This window comes from Sylvia atricapilla, chromosome 16 (genome assembly GCF_009819655.1).
Source record: "Sylvia atricapilla isolate bSylAtr1 chromosome 16, bSylAtr1.pri, whole genome shotgun sequence".
In the NCBI taxonomy this organism is placed as follows: domain Eukaryota; kingdom Metazoa; phylum Chordata; class Aves; order Passeriformes; family Sylviidae; genus Sylvia; species Sylvia atricapilla.
Window position 1 is genome coordinate 4,234,855 of NC_089155.1, and position 14,530 is coordinate 4,249,384.

The window sequence follows — 14,530 nt, forward strand, 5'->3', positions numbered from 1 at the left end:
TACTGCTCTGATAAATGGGGTGCTTTAAACCTATGGAAGAGCTGCAGGGGTGACATATTTTTTAATCTAGTGGTTTGAACTATGAATTTTGTTAATATATATTACAATAATATATTCATATTACACATAATACGTATAATTATAAAAAGCTTAGTGTGTAAACGCAAGGCAACAAATTAAAAATAAATCAGTGTATGCACAGAGACCGAAGTGTGTGTCTCACATCAGTGACCTGGCCTGAAGCATTAAGGCAAAGCCCTTTCTGGAGGAGACTTTCAGTTCTTTTCCTCCTTATGTTAAGTAAAAGGCTCTCAGAGCTGCAGTCTGAGCTGCTGTAGGGCTGGACCCCAAACCTCGCCCTCCTGGAGGGAGCAGCCTTGTTGCCCTGGCAGGAAATTGAGAGCTTTTCTCTCTCTGCCCATCACTAATCTGAAGGGGATTGCTGAGTTCAGGCTGTATTGTGCAGATGAAAGATTGAAGCTGATGGAGATGGCTTTTGAAAGTGAGGTGAAAAAGGAAAGTGCTGCCAACCCCATCCTCAGTTCCTTTCTTTTCTGCATCAAAGTGCTGGAAGCTCAGCAGAGGAAAGCTGGCAGCAAAACCTGTCCTGAGTTGACATTGAGGCTGCACTTTGGTGTCTGTGCACAGGGCAGGGATGGGTAAAGACAGCCAGTTGGGCTTTTTTTTGCCTTTCTAAGGTTTAAATGACCTGTCAAGCTCTGGGGCTGCCTCCCCGTGGGCCTCCCAGCAGTCACAGAGCTGTATTGCATCATCCTTCCACTTCTTGAAGTGCTGGCAAGCAGAAATCATGTGGAGCTTATGGTAGAAGTTGTTTGAGAGAGTTTTCAACTTTGTGTGATGGAATAGATGAGATAATTATCAAATGAAGGTGATCTGTGTGCACAGCACTCAACAGACCAAGCCAGGTTGTATGATTTGGTATGACTGACCAAATCTGAAGGCCTTTTTGCAGTCTCTGTCTCCTTTAGTGTAAGCACCACTGCAGCTGTGAAAAACCTGCATTTCTGCCAAGCTCAGGTGCTAGCTTTTGATTCCACTCTGCCATGGATGAGCTGGTTTCCATGCAGTGCTGAACACCTCGGGTGATGATGTGCACAGATAAAACTGACTTCTCTGACAAGGGTTTGTTGGTAACCAAGGGTCACTGGACTTTGGGGGTTGCTTTGGGATTGGAGGAGTTTCACCTGGAGAGCAAATTTGAATGCATTGCTTTGGCAATACAAAGAATAAATTGTGGGCTGTGTGATTTGTCTGTGTGACAGGAGCTGAAATGAATGTTGAAAGAGCAATGGATGGAAAGTCTGGGGGAATAGTGAGATTTGATCAGCCCTTAAAAACTGCAAACTTCTGGGACTTGGGCATGTGAGAGTAGGGATAAAAGATGGCTGTTAGCACTGAGGCTTCAGCTGCTTTGCCCAATTGCTCTTGGTTGAACAACAGAAAGGATGGGGGAGAGTAAAGTGTTCTTGTGCTTAAAGGGCAGAGCTGGGACCTGGGCTCAAGGGCAGTGTCACAGCTGTGCCACAGGACTGTCACTGTGACCTTGGCAAAGAAAAGTCCCTGAGCCTCCAGAGCCTTGGTCTAACTTGGGCTGAGATGTCACAGCTGTGAAACGAGGCAAAAACTGATTGTAAAATCCCAGGAGAGAGCCTGGAGCTCGCTCCACTAACAGCAGCTGCACTTGGGGAGATCTCTGGATGGAAGGTGCTGCTGAAATTCAAATCTCTGAAATGTGTGAAATTTCCTGCTGAATAATTGCAGGTTGCAAAAGCAAAAGGGTTGCTGAGGATTGCCGGTGCTTCTCTGGCAATCAGTTCAGTTGCTGCTAAACTTGCATGACAGTTTTTTTCTGTAATGTTTGTGTTTGAAAATGAAACCATATTCTGTGTTCATCTGATATTAAAAAGGGGGGTGTGGGGGTGATTTTCTACTTTTATAGACGTTTCCCTTCCTGCACTGCACAGCAGTATGGCATCTGCAGTTAGAACCCGTGCTGAGGAGCAGAGGGTGAGGTTTTAGCAGATCACCCTTTAAGTGCTGGCGTGTCCCTGGTGGTGTCCCAGGTGGGAAACGGTGTGGCACTCACGGGGGCTGGCAGCTGTGGCACTGTCACACAGAGCTGGGCTGCTCCTGGTGCCTGTCCTGGCACGCTGAGCTCTGCCCTTGCAGGGCTCACACCATGGCCTGGGGCAGCACTGCAGCCACCCATGGGAGCAGACCATCCATGGGAGCTCATCCTGACCTGGATCTGCAGCTCTGAAAGATCTCCAGCCCCAGTGCGCTCGTCCTAAACCAAAAAGAGACAAATTTGGAGGTGGGGAGAAAAAAAACCAGCCCAATAAGCGGTGTGGATTGAGGTCAGAGTGGAGCAGCCAGAGCAGATGGAGAGAACAGACCAGGGTCTCTGCAGACCAGGGTGTGGTTAGAGGAGGACACAGAACAAGAGTCTCTGAAGTGGGGCAGAGGAGGAGAGCCCAGCCTGCCCCGAGCTCCTGGGATGTGGTCAGCAGGCTGTCACTGCCGGGAATCCTTCAGTATGAACTCAGGGCAGCCTGAAAAGCAGATCTGTGTTTCCCCACCCTCCACCACGACCTCTTTTCCGTTACTCTAAGTAGAAAGTTTCCTGTTTTATAATTGAAGCTCTTAAAAACATTCATGTGGTTCAGGTCACCATACAGCTGCTTAGCTGGAGCCATAGGATGCCTGAAACACGAGCTGGGGCAGAGGCTGTTGGCTCTGGAACCTAAGAGCACTTTCAAATGGCAGTAGGAACTATTTCCTGCTACACAGAGCACATCAGAGTATCCTCTTGCAAATCCTGACAGTCTGGCTCTGTGTGGAGGGGGCCTTTGCAATTCTGCTCCTCTGATCACCTGTTGGGTTATTGTGTTTATGTAGCTGGGGAAGCTCTTCACAGACTCAGACAGCTGCAGAAGTTTCCCTCCTGACACCATGGCTCCCTTTTATCTGAACACTTCTCAGGCTGTCATTTCTATTAAAGCCAATTAATTTTTATGATGCATTTCCTTTTTGGTACCCTGAAAGACTTAATTTCTAACAAGCTTCGTGCAGACAGGCGCTGAGTGCTCCACGTCTCAGTAGATGGATCTTGGTCCAACACATCAAAAGTTGTTTCTGAACACGTATAGAAGTGAGATCCTCTGTGCTGTTCAGATAAAAGGCACATGTTGTGTTGATTTTGTGTTGTCTGAATGGATTTGCATGTGCTGTCTTGACTTCCAAGAAGTGCTTCTTGTAGGAAGAGAGCTGGAAGTGGCCAGAGGAGTAGAACAGGAGGTCCAGGCTGAGTTACTGACTCCGTGGGTGCCCTGTCTCACTCTGCCTGAAGCTCAAAATAAAATGAGTTGTGTCCTCACCTGCTGGGGCCCACCAAACCCAAAATTCAGGTGTGAACTCAGGAGATGGGGGATGCAGGTGCCCCTGGTGCCGCTGGAGCTGCTGCTGGAGAATGTGGCTGTCCATCATCCCTCTCTTTGTGTTGTTGTCCCCTGCCCAGGCCACAGCAGGACCATTCCCTTTGTGAGCTCTCACACCCTAAAAGCCACCACTGCTCTGCTGGTGCCAAACTCCTGAGTCATCCTTGGGAAACTTGGCCTTGGGTTGCTTGGTCCATGCCTCTCAGAGTCTGAGTTAATATATTTTTTTTAGTACTCTTTAAATCAGGACCGTTCAAATAACTCCTCTGAAAGGCCTCGTAAAGAGAGAAGAGGCTCTGTGGCAGCCCAGGTGTTTCTGTCACAGTGATATTGGGGAATCTGCTTTCCTGGCTCCCTGCCCACAGCAATCCTGCTGCAGGCAGCTGAGCCCAAAGGTTATATAAAACACTCATCCCTTTCAAATCCCATCATCTGTTTAAAAACCATCCCGAAATGATTTATTTATTCTTCCAATACCAGATGACAAATGGGAAACCAGGGAAGTAATCTTTGACTTTCATTTTGCTTTATGTATTTAACATTTCCAGTGTGGACCAATTTCACTGTTAGTCTGACGTGAGAAGAAGATCAGGATACTTTTGAACATGACACTACATCCTTAGACAGGCGTGTCAGACAGCAGCATCCTCTAATTTTTCTTTTCCCAACTGAAATAAATTTGGCTTTGTTTCTGCTATGCCGTTCAAGCACTGTGGCTGCAGATGGGGAACTTGCACATTTTCTTATCCCACTAATCCAGGTGGATGGCAGCCATTAAAGAAAGATGCTTTATCATCACTGGCACTAAGTGGATTATCAGAGCTTGAAGTCCTGCACAGAAGAAGAATGTGGGATGCAGAGGGGTGTGGGGAGCAAGTGTGGCCCATCCATCCAAGAAGCGGCTGTAGGAGGTGGTCCCTTTGCTCTTGTTGCTGTGCTGCTGCAGTGATGGATAAGGAGCAAAGCAAACAGCAAAAATGGATTGAAATATGCACAAACAGGGGGAGAAAGAATTGGACTCTATGCATTAAATAAATATATGATTTGTTGACTTGCTGTTGTCAGAATAAAACTTGTAAAAGCCAGGTCCCCAACCTTGCAGGAGGAGCCTGCTGTGAAAAACATGCTCCTCGGGGCTGAGGAGGGCCGTGTCCTCTTCAGGAAGAAGCCTCAAAGTCAGAAATAGATTTTCCTTGAGAGCAGCAGCACCTGGGCTGAGTGTGGCTGCGTGCAGTGTCCCTGCCCTGTGCGTGTGGCACGAAGCAGATGGGACTCTGCTGGCCTCTCTCCAGCCTTCCCAGATTTTGTGGGGATATTAGAAGCAACGTGTGTGCCTGGCTATACACTGGGTGGGAAGTGTTTAACAGGCTTTGAACCTTCCCAAGAAAGCTCAGTGATCAATCAGGAGGGGCTGTCTCTGTGGCTGGCTCAGCAGGCAAACTGGGCCATAGTTATTTTTAGGTGTACTATGTGGTTGAAGCTGTCTGAGTGCAGCATTTCGCTTTCTGTGGGGTTTTTCTGTCTTTCAGAAAGCTTTAGGGAGCTGTGGAGTTTATCAATGGACCAGCATGGGCTATCAGTTGTACATTGCAGGGAGTGGAGGATAAGGCTGAGTGAGTTCATCCTGTTATTGCTCAGAGTTTAGATACGCTGTAAAATGTGAGTATCATTGTATGCTGGGCTAGGAAGCTGGCGGAGCGCTCACAGCTTCAGTGCTGTTTTCCTGGCATTGTTTCTCCTGTGTAATAAATATCCCTGCAAAACCACAGCAGTAAACATGCAGCTTTGAAGTAGCTGAGCCCATCCACAGCCCCATGCCTGGCAGGCAGGGATCAGTCTTTGCAGACATTTGCCAACACCCCTGTGTGTATGTCACTACAAATAATGCTGGAAGGAGCTGCTTCTGCTACACTGGGTCTCTGAATAAAGCTGCATTCGGGTGAAAGGGACTTGGAGCAGTGTGTAAAAAATGTTTTATTAACCCAAGTGAAACTTGATTTTATGCAGTGAAATCACGTGTGAACATACAGAAATTATTGTACTGTCATAGAGACTCCGGCTTTTAAAGGTGGCCTGAAAGTGCCTGGTTCACCAAAAGGTGAACTTGGAGAGATTGGATGATTTCAAAGAGAAATTGTTGAGTAAAAAAGACTGAGACACACCTGGATTTTTAAAAAGTAATGGCCTGTGTGTGTGTAAACTTGGAGCACACAGGTAAGCCTGCTTGCCAGTAGGGGCAGTTTGCCATTATATATTTTGGGAGGAATCAGGACCTCCTATCAGGAAGGTGTCTGTTGGGGTTTTTTTTATCCCTCCATGGTATCCATATCAGTTCCAGTTGGCTTTTTCTCTTATGAGTTTTTAATGCTTGAGGTATGCAAGTGCTTGCTATAGATGGGAGTGTAACAGTATCCAGGATTTTATGGTGTAGCTTATTGACTTAGGAGAAACTGCACTAACAAAGGGTTTTGTTGTTTTTTTTTTTTTTCTTCATCTGGTTTAGGAGCTTTTCTGGAAAAGCTGCTTCTAGTGTAAACTCAGTGGGAAGTCACACCAATAAAAATGATAGCACTGTAACATCTCTTCAGGCGGGAGGCTCGATTACTCCATGTTGAATTTTCCTTAGGACCTTTGCAGTGTTGTTTTTGCCTTCCCCCTGCTTTTTAGTTTTTGGGGAGAATAAGTGAGGCTGAGAGGACAAGGAACTCCTGAGAAGTGGTTTGCTGTGTTTGGGGAGGAGAAACTTTCTGAGGCTGCCCCAGGACATCTGATGGAGGGCGGCTCAAAACCGAGGCTCTATTTTCACAGCTGTTGTGGGAGCTTTTTCTTTTTAATACAGCACAGATGTGAATGATAAAATAGAAATTGAAGATTAATGTGCACCATCTTGGTGTGTGAGAGGTTCAATTATAGGCAGAGCAAAGAGAATAATGGAAAATACATTTGAGCGATCGCTCGGTTAATATAATTTGCAATGAATTATTCACAACAATTTGTTCACCCAGCTCTTATTGTGATGGTTTTCATTCCTTCATTTGCTATGCCTTCGGAGCTGCTTCCCACAACTCCTGCTGCACACGTACTGAAGGATCTCCACACACCCAGCCCCGGCTCCCCACCTGCCTCCGCCTACGTGCCCCGCTCACATCTGACAGAGCTCAGCCTTTTGGGCACTGAGCTCTCTAAGAAGTTAATCGTGGTGTTAGTGTGGAGCCTGATGCTGCTGAGCACGCTGATATGACCCCAAAGAGCCCCTTCTGTCGGGCTCAGGGGCTTGCAGAGGGCTCATTTTCTGTGCTGTTCATGGGCATATGGGGGGATTGTCCTTCCACCAGCAGAGGCTGAGGCTTGAGCCGACAGAAGGAGATCAGCCAGCGCCGGGTGATTAATCTGTGTCCTTGGGAGCTGAAGTGTTTGCTTCCTACCTGTGCAGCATCAGCCATGCCTGGAGGTGGGGGAGAAGGTGTTGGGCTCTGCAGAGAAGCCTGTGACACTGGCAGGGCTTGAAGAGAGAAGCGTTTTGCAGGCTCAGGTCGCTGTAACTTCTTTTGTGTGTGAAACAGCACAGCAGGGCAGTGGCACTGCCTCAGGTGAGGGTCCAGCTTCCAGCACTGCAAAGCATCACAGATGTGCCCTCTCTTTCCTATTCTTAGGGCACTGGATAACTCACAAATGTACATTTTCTCCTGAAGTTCATCAGAAAGGAGGACTTGTTCTTCCTGGCTGTTTGGGAAGAGCTGTTCCTGGGCATGCAGAAGGTGTCCTTGTCCTCCCTCCATGTGCCTCTGCAGCTCACAGGGAGAGGGCTGATGGAGCTGCTCTTTGCCACTCCATGCCCTGCTGCTGGGCTGTGAGCAGGAATGGGGCTGTGCTCTGCTGGGATCCTGGGCTGTGAGCAGGAATGGGGCTGTGCTCTGCTGGGATCCTGGGCTGTGAGCAGGAATGGGGCTGTGCTCTGCTGGGATCCTGGGCTGTGAGCAGGAATGGGGCTGTGCTCTGCTGGGATCCTGGGCTGTGAGCAGGAATGGGGCTGTGCTCTGCTGGGATCCTGGGCTGTGAGCAGGAATGGGGCTGTGCTCTGCTGGGATCCTGGGCTGTGAGCAGGAATGGGGCTGTGCTCTGCTGGGATCCTGGGCTGTGAGCAGGAATGGGGCTGTGCTCTGCTGGGATCCTGGGCTGTGGGCAGGAATGGGGCTGTGCACTGCTGGGATCCTGGGCTGTGAGCAGGAATGGGGCTGTGCTCTGCTGGGATCCTGGGCTGTGGGCAGGAATGGGGCTGTGCTCTGCTGGGATCCTGGGCTGTGAGCAGGAATGGGGCTGTGCTCTGCTCTGGATTGGGCTGCTGGGCAGGAATGAAGGCTCATTGCTGCCTGACCCTGTGCTCCCCTGCCGAGCCCTGAAATGCCATCTCTGGTCCAGGACAGGACAGAAAGCAGCCTGATGTCTTCTTTGTGCCTTGTTTGCCTGGACTCAGTGGTACCACATCCACACCTAGCTTCATTTTCTGACTTTTCTGAGCCCTTTTCTGACTGACAGTCTTGTGGCTGTCAGTCTTCAGTGTGTTGGGAGATACTGGGAAATAAGGTGAGCTTGTCCTGAGGGCAGAAGGGAGCCAAGGGGAGGTGCACTGGGAACACGAGCGCTGCTGCAGGGGTTAGAGAAGAATTCAAAGCTTCTTTAGGGTAAGATTAAAACTTCTCTGAATCTTAACCCTTCAGGGCCTCTTACAAGCTCTGCCAAGCCATGATCACAGTGCCTTTGACACAAAACCCCGTAACAAGCTGGGATTTATGCTGCTGCCTCTTCCCACGGAGAGACAGCACTTACAAGGTTAATTTGCCAGCATCTACTTGTCCAAATCTCCATAATCAGGCCAAACATGATTATGGAGCTGCATGTCATTAGTACACAATGGCACTTAACTGACTTGAGATTGAATTAAAACCCTAATGGCAGAGCATCCAATGCAAATAAGAGACAAGCAGGCCCACTGGTGAACGACAGTCTATCACTCCTTGGATTAGGAGAGCTCAGGGCTGGCCAGAAACAGTAGAAGCAGAGTCATTAAATTGGATATACTGGCTGACGTTCAGTGCTCTTATTACTGTTAAGCATGCAAGTGTTGGGGCTGTGAGTCCAGTGTAGGCGTGGGCTTCCTGCACTGGCCTTTGAGCTGGAAAAACCCCAGAGGCTTTGGATTCACTGTGGTGCTGGGTGAGGTTTTGTCTTTGCTGTATTCTGCTTTTTTGCAGCAGTTTCCTCGAGCAGGTGTCAATGCCTTGAAATTATTTCCAGCAAAAGTAAATGCAGGCATTCATTTTGAGTTGGATGGAACAACTCTGTGATGTGTTTTATTTCACTTCTGCCTGGTTTTGCCTTCCTTTGTGATAACGTCAGGGCAGAGGTTTCCAATCAAAATTCCACTTTGCTTTCGATTTGCCTTTCTTGCAAGTGCGTTTTCCAGATCTTTTAAACAAAGCCTCATAAATCATCACTGATGTCATGGTGGGTGTGTTTTCCATGTTCTGTTTGGCGTGCCAGAAGTGCTCTGTCCCTGGGGACAGCCCTGCAGATGGTTTTCCCAGTGGATGCGCTGGGGAAAGAGCTCCCTCTGACAGCAGGACAGGGATCAGAGGCTGCAGGATGCTTTGGGGGGAGCAGCCTTGCAGTGTTTTTGATTGCCAGCTCTGAGGATGGCTATTGCCCTTTTAGCTCTGTCCGTGTTCCTCATTGTGCAGCTCTGGTTTCACTCAGTGCTCGCATGCCTGCCATCAAATAAGATGTGACGTGAATATCTGTTGCTGCTCTGGCCCTGGGGAGATGATTATGAACCTCTGGCTTGTGCTTGTGCTGTCAGTGACATTTGAGGTAGGAAAAGCGTTAGGTAGTGAAATCTCTGGAGAAAAAACAGGGAATGAGCAAGAAAACAACAGAAAATGGGCATGGATCATCAAGATCTGTCAGCAGTGTTGAATTTGAAGAGTTTCTGGTGTTGCTAATAATTTATGCCCTCTGCCAACCTTGTTGCTATTGGCCTGTGCAAGTTTTTCACCTAGGGGCTAATGACTTTTCATATGTTTCAGGAATTTGCATTTTAATGGAATAAATGTTACCTTTTCCCTCCAAAGCAGAGATTAAAAACTAAAGCCTCTGGGAAGCTTTCTCCAACCACCCAACAGCTCAAGTGAAGTGTCCAAAGCAACCCTGGTGTAGTTAGATGTGGCAGGGCCCTGAATGTATTTGGTTTCTCATCATGGGTGGATTATTTCTTGAGGCAGGGCCTCACCCCTCTCATTGTAGGAGGGATCTCTCTCATGGTTGTTACTTGGGACCCCAAAATCCCCTTTGGGCTCTCCTGGGCCACAGAGTGCAGAGGTTGCACTCAGCCATTGTGAAGCACACGGCAAAAATGGAGACTGTTCCAGCACGACTGAATGAAAAATTTAACTGTATGAAAGAATCTCCTTTGGAAGCAAGTTGGGGGAAAATTGTGTGCTGGTGCTCTCTGCTGGATAAACCCAGGAAGGCTCTGCTCTCACTGCGGTGACAAGGCAGTGCTGGGCTTGTGGCTCCCGCAGCTCTGCCCTCAGGGATGGTGTGAATTGCCCTGCCTTGACCTGTCCAGGGCTGGCTGAGAGCACGGGACGTGGCAGGGTGGCCGCTCTGACTCTGCTCTGTCCTTGCCTTGCAGTGTGTTACTTGCTGAAGAGCAACATCAGCCCCGACCTGTGCAATGAAGACGGACTGACAGCGCTGCATCAGGTGAGGTGTGACAGGAGCTCCCAGCCTGTGTCCTCCTGCTGCCCACTGAGCCAACCTGCCCACCTGAAACAGGGACACCTCTTGGATTTCTTTTATTTTGTTCTCAGTTAAAGCAGTGAAACGTCACCACGTTGTGCCGGCGATCTGGTTTCTTGGGGAGCAAGCTGAGATCAAATCCTTTCCTTGCTGTATCCCAGACTTTATTCAGTGATAGTGAGAGCTCAGGAGTCTGGGCTGGACTTCACATGTGAACAGCATTTCCTCCACCCTTTAATTTTTGTAGGGCTCTAAACTCTTACAGCTGATGAACTGAAATTTAGAGGCCTTGGCCATCCATGAGTTTTGATGATGCTCAAGATGCTTGAAGAATCCGCTGCTGCTCCTTGTAGGCTCAGGGCCTTCCAAAGGCTGTATGACATGGCAGCAGCTGATCACCAGTGAAATACAGACTTGCTCTAGTGGTGTGTAGGTCTGTGGCCTTCCCTGGAGCCTCTGTGCTGTTTCCACAAGGGTTGTTCTATTCTTTCTGAGGCACGTGGGACTGGCCGTGCCTGGCAGCTGCCGCCTCCACTGCCTCCAACAACAGTGGCGTGGTTGTCACACGAGCACTCGGGGCTTTCTGGCCATAACTCCCTGCTCTCAATGCTCCCATTGACTTGGGATTTTGGATTCTTTTGCCAGTTGCCTGCTCTCTTCAAAGCTGGGTGAATGTTTGTTTGAAAATGCAAACTGGCTCCTGGAGGAACAAAAGGTCCCCACCACCTTCACCTCTCCAAAGAGATGTTATCCTGCACTCAGAGAAACACTGACAGCCCCCTTGCTTTGCCAGCCAGGCTCTAAAGCCTGGAGAATCCCACCTTGCCCAGTGAGAGGTTGTAAAGGTGCATTTGGGGGTTCTGATGGGAGCTTTGTATCCAGTGGAATGAACTGAAGCCCTGAGCACAGAGAAGCCCCTCAGTGGGCACATTAGCATTCCTTCCAGTGATTGTGACTTCCTTCCACTTCCCTGATAACTTGGCTGTGTGACAGGCATGGCTTTAACCCCACTTCCATGTACAAATAGTGAACCAAATAGAGATATCTGAAAGGTCCTTGTCACTCAGCTGCTGAAATGCTTGTCATGTGTTGGAATTCAGCCCCATTAACAGCCCGTGCTGTGTGCTGAGCTGTGTGGGTCTGCAGCAATGCACACACCACAAAAAGGCTTCTTGCATAAGAATAAATCTTATTTTAATGTCTTTATCACATGCACATTCATGTCTAGAGGTGAACAAGAGGTGGATCAAAGAGCAAATTCCACCTTCACCAAAGGAAAGAGGTCGAGGCCCTTCTGGCCTGCTGGGCTATGCTCTAAATGCAGGAAGGAAGCTGCTTTTTTTTTTTTCAGGAAATGAAAAGTGCCCTGCAAAGTACCTCATAATTCTGGGATTCCAATCTGTGCCTCTCCAGATAACTGTGGTAGGTAGCCTTAGCTCCTGAGAAGGCTTTTGCTCATCACATGCCAGTGTGTGGGATTTTCCCTAAGAAAAGGGAATGTCAGCTTGTCAGCTCATCCCTTGGTATGTGGTTATACTGGTTACATTGAATTTCTGCTGTGTTTGCTCTTGAATATGGAAGACCCAGTGGAACAGAAGCTGTGAGCATGTTTGCTGTTATTCCCTGCTGGCTCTGCCCCCACACCAGAGGGCCCTGGAAAACCCCAGTGACCCTTTGGTCTGTCCAGTGTAGGTGCTCTGCCTTTTTGACCTCCTGGTGCTCAGTTTGGTGTTAAACTCTGCTGGAGACTCTCCTTGCCAAGCAGTGCAGGATAAAGTAGCTCTCCATGTCCAGGTGCCTTTTATTATTTTACAGCTGAGCAGGTATGAACCCTCAGTTTTCCCAGAGTTTAAAAAAAATAAAAAAACAACAATCTGTCTGCATTTCTTCCTCCCCAGTGCTGCATAGACAACTATGAGGACATAGTCAAGCTGCTCCTCAGCCACGGGGCCAATGTCAATGCCAAGGACAACGAGCTGTGGACTCCACTGCATGCAGCAGCCACCTGTGGTCACATCAACCTGGTGAAGATCCTCATCCAGCAGTAGGTGGCTCTTTGTGTCAGTCCTTTCTGCGGGTCTGGTTCTACCCACAGCTCCTGTAGGTGGAAACTGAGGCTGCTTAGTACCATGGGAGATTGCAGCAGTGGTGGTTATTCCCTGCTTTCAGGCTGCTCCTGGGGGTCCTTCCCGCTTGGGGGAGAAGGGGGTGAAGGAGAAGAGCAGAAAGGCTGAGGAGACAATAAAACCCTAGATGACTAGGTTCAGTTTCTTGAAGCTTCTGGAAACTGGGCCAAAATTTCCCTATTTTTGCCTGTTTTCTGGTGTGTCCGTGTGTGCCTGTGGAGCTGTGGTCTCTGAGGGGTAGAAACAGGAGCAGGCAGTAGGATTCACCCTCAAGCTCCTAAACACCACTTCAGAATTTCCAGCCCCTGCCAAGCAGACACTAGTGCAGGAGGGCAGCAGTGTGTTTGTGCAACTCAGACACCTGGGTGAACTCTGTGACCTGTCTCACTGGGTCTTAATTAGTGATCAGCAAACTCCCTGCAGTGTTTGATCCCCAGTGGTGACACTGTGGGGTTCTTGACCAAGTCCCTAAAGCTCAAGTTTTTCTAGACTTGCCAGCAAGGAGGAGCAAACCAGATGTGTTTTGAGCTGTTTCATGAGCACCTGTGGTGAAGCCTGCCTGGAGCAGATAGTTCTGCCTGTGTCTGTGTCTCCTCCCTTCCCCAGAGCTCTGGTGCTTTGGGAGTGTTAACCTGCTGCCTTGCACAGCCCAGCCTGCTGCTTCTTCCTCAGGGAGGGAGACTTCTCCCTGCAGTGCTGTCATCTGGGAGATGAGCATTGAAAACTTGGCTCTTCTTTGACTGTATAATGAAGGGGAGGATGCAGTCAAGCATCCCTTGGAGGATGTTCCCACTTGGGTGGGGAAATTTTTGGATGAGTGTTATAAAAATGGAGCGGATGTGGGACACGGGGCATTACTGACTCAGGAAGGAGGTAGAGTGGGCTGCCTTTCATCCACTTCTGGAATTAATCTCCTCCATTCATAGCTCCACAGCTTTGCTTCAAGTCTTTCTTATCTCATATGTGTCTTGGTGGTGTTTGGGAAACTGCCAAATCCCGGTTAGTTTTTCCTAAGCATTTATCCCAGTGTTTGGCACTGTTTGCTCTGGGATGTCTGAGGTCCCTCCTGGTGTAACTCAGTGTTCCCCTTGCAGTGGAGCAGACCTGTTGGCAGTCAATGCAGATGGCAACATGCCATATGACCTCTGTGAAGATGAGCCAACCCTGGATGTCATTGAGACTTGCATGGCCTATCAAGGTAAGGAGATTGAGTTTATGTAAAATACAGAAATGGGTCAATGTGGTACTAAAAATTATCCTGTTTCCCAGCTCTTGATTTGCCTCTGGAGAAAAGCAGAGAGCTGCTCCTGGCATAATTTCTTGGGACTTGACTCTGTTTGGTTATTCTGATTCCTAAAGATCATGAGGGTGAAGGATGTGGGGTCATATCAGCCAGGATCCTGTCATATTTTCCTCAGCCAGTGGAGAGTTTTTCTCAACCCTTCCAACTGTCCTGTTTCTGACTGGAATTTTAACAGGGATTACCCAGGAAAGGATCAATGAGATGCGAGCTGCCCCGGAGCAGGTCATGATCTGTGACATTCATGACATACTTGCAACTGGACAGGACCTGAACAGGACTGATGCCCAAGGTGCTACGCTGGTGAGTGAAACTGCAGCAGCTTCAGTTTTGCTTTCCTTCACCCCAGAGGTTATGAAACCTGCCCTGGAGCAGGAGTTATACAAAATGAACAGGTGCAAGTCCCTGAGAGGAGAAATCCCACAGAAAATAAGACATCTGCTGACCTGCAGGGAACTGGGCCTGGAGGACCTCCCAGTAACCTCTTGCTTCTTGTGGACTGTTGAAGTCCTGTGGAGGAGATGTGAGAGCCCTCTGGTTTTCACAGGAGCAGGATGCAGTGCTGAGAACCCTGGGGACTTCCTGGCTCCTGCTCTGTGTGGGATCTGCCTCACACAGAGTCAGTGGCTGCTGTGTTTTTCACAGTGGGTGGCCCCTGCCCCTGGGCAGAGGTGGGCACCCAGGACAGGTCCAGCACAGAGCAGCTGGCATCTGATTTGTCTGGACAGGGACTGAGAAGGCTGAACAACCCTAGTTCTTTTTATCCCACAAATGTGTCTCCTAAATCGTGTTTTTACAGCAGTCCCAGCTTAGGGAAAGTTCAGTAAGGAGGTTGTATGTGCTGGGAA

General features: G+C 48.8%; 1 protein-coding gene across 1 annotated transcript in view; it reads left to right on the forward strand.

The window, feature by feature from the left end:
• Positions 1–14,530, forward strand: part of PPP1R16B (protein phosphatase 1 regulatory subunit 16B) — a 40,926-nt gene that overhangs the window by 19,929 nt on the left and 6,467 nt on the right. The window contains exons 3-6 of the mRNA XM_066330576.1: positions 10,150–10,220; positions 12,155–12,300; positions 13,477–13,580; positions 13,861–13,985. Of these exons, the coding sequence (XP_066186673.1) occupies positions 10,150–10,220; positions 12,155–12,300; positions 13,477–13,580; positions 13,861–13,985 (446 nt within the window). The remainder of the gene's footprint in view (positions 1–10,149; positions 10,221–12,154; positions 12,301–13,476; positions 13,581–13,860; positions 13,986–14,530) is intronic.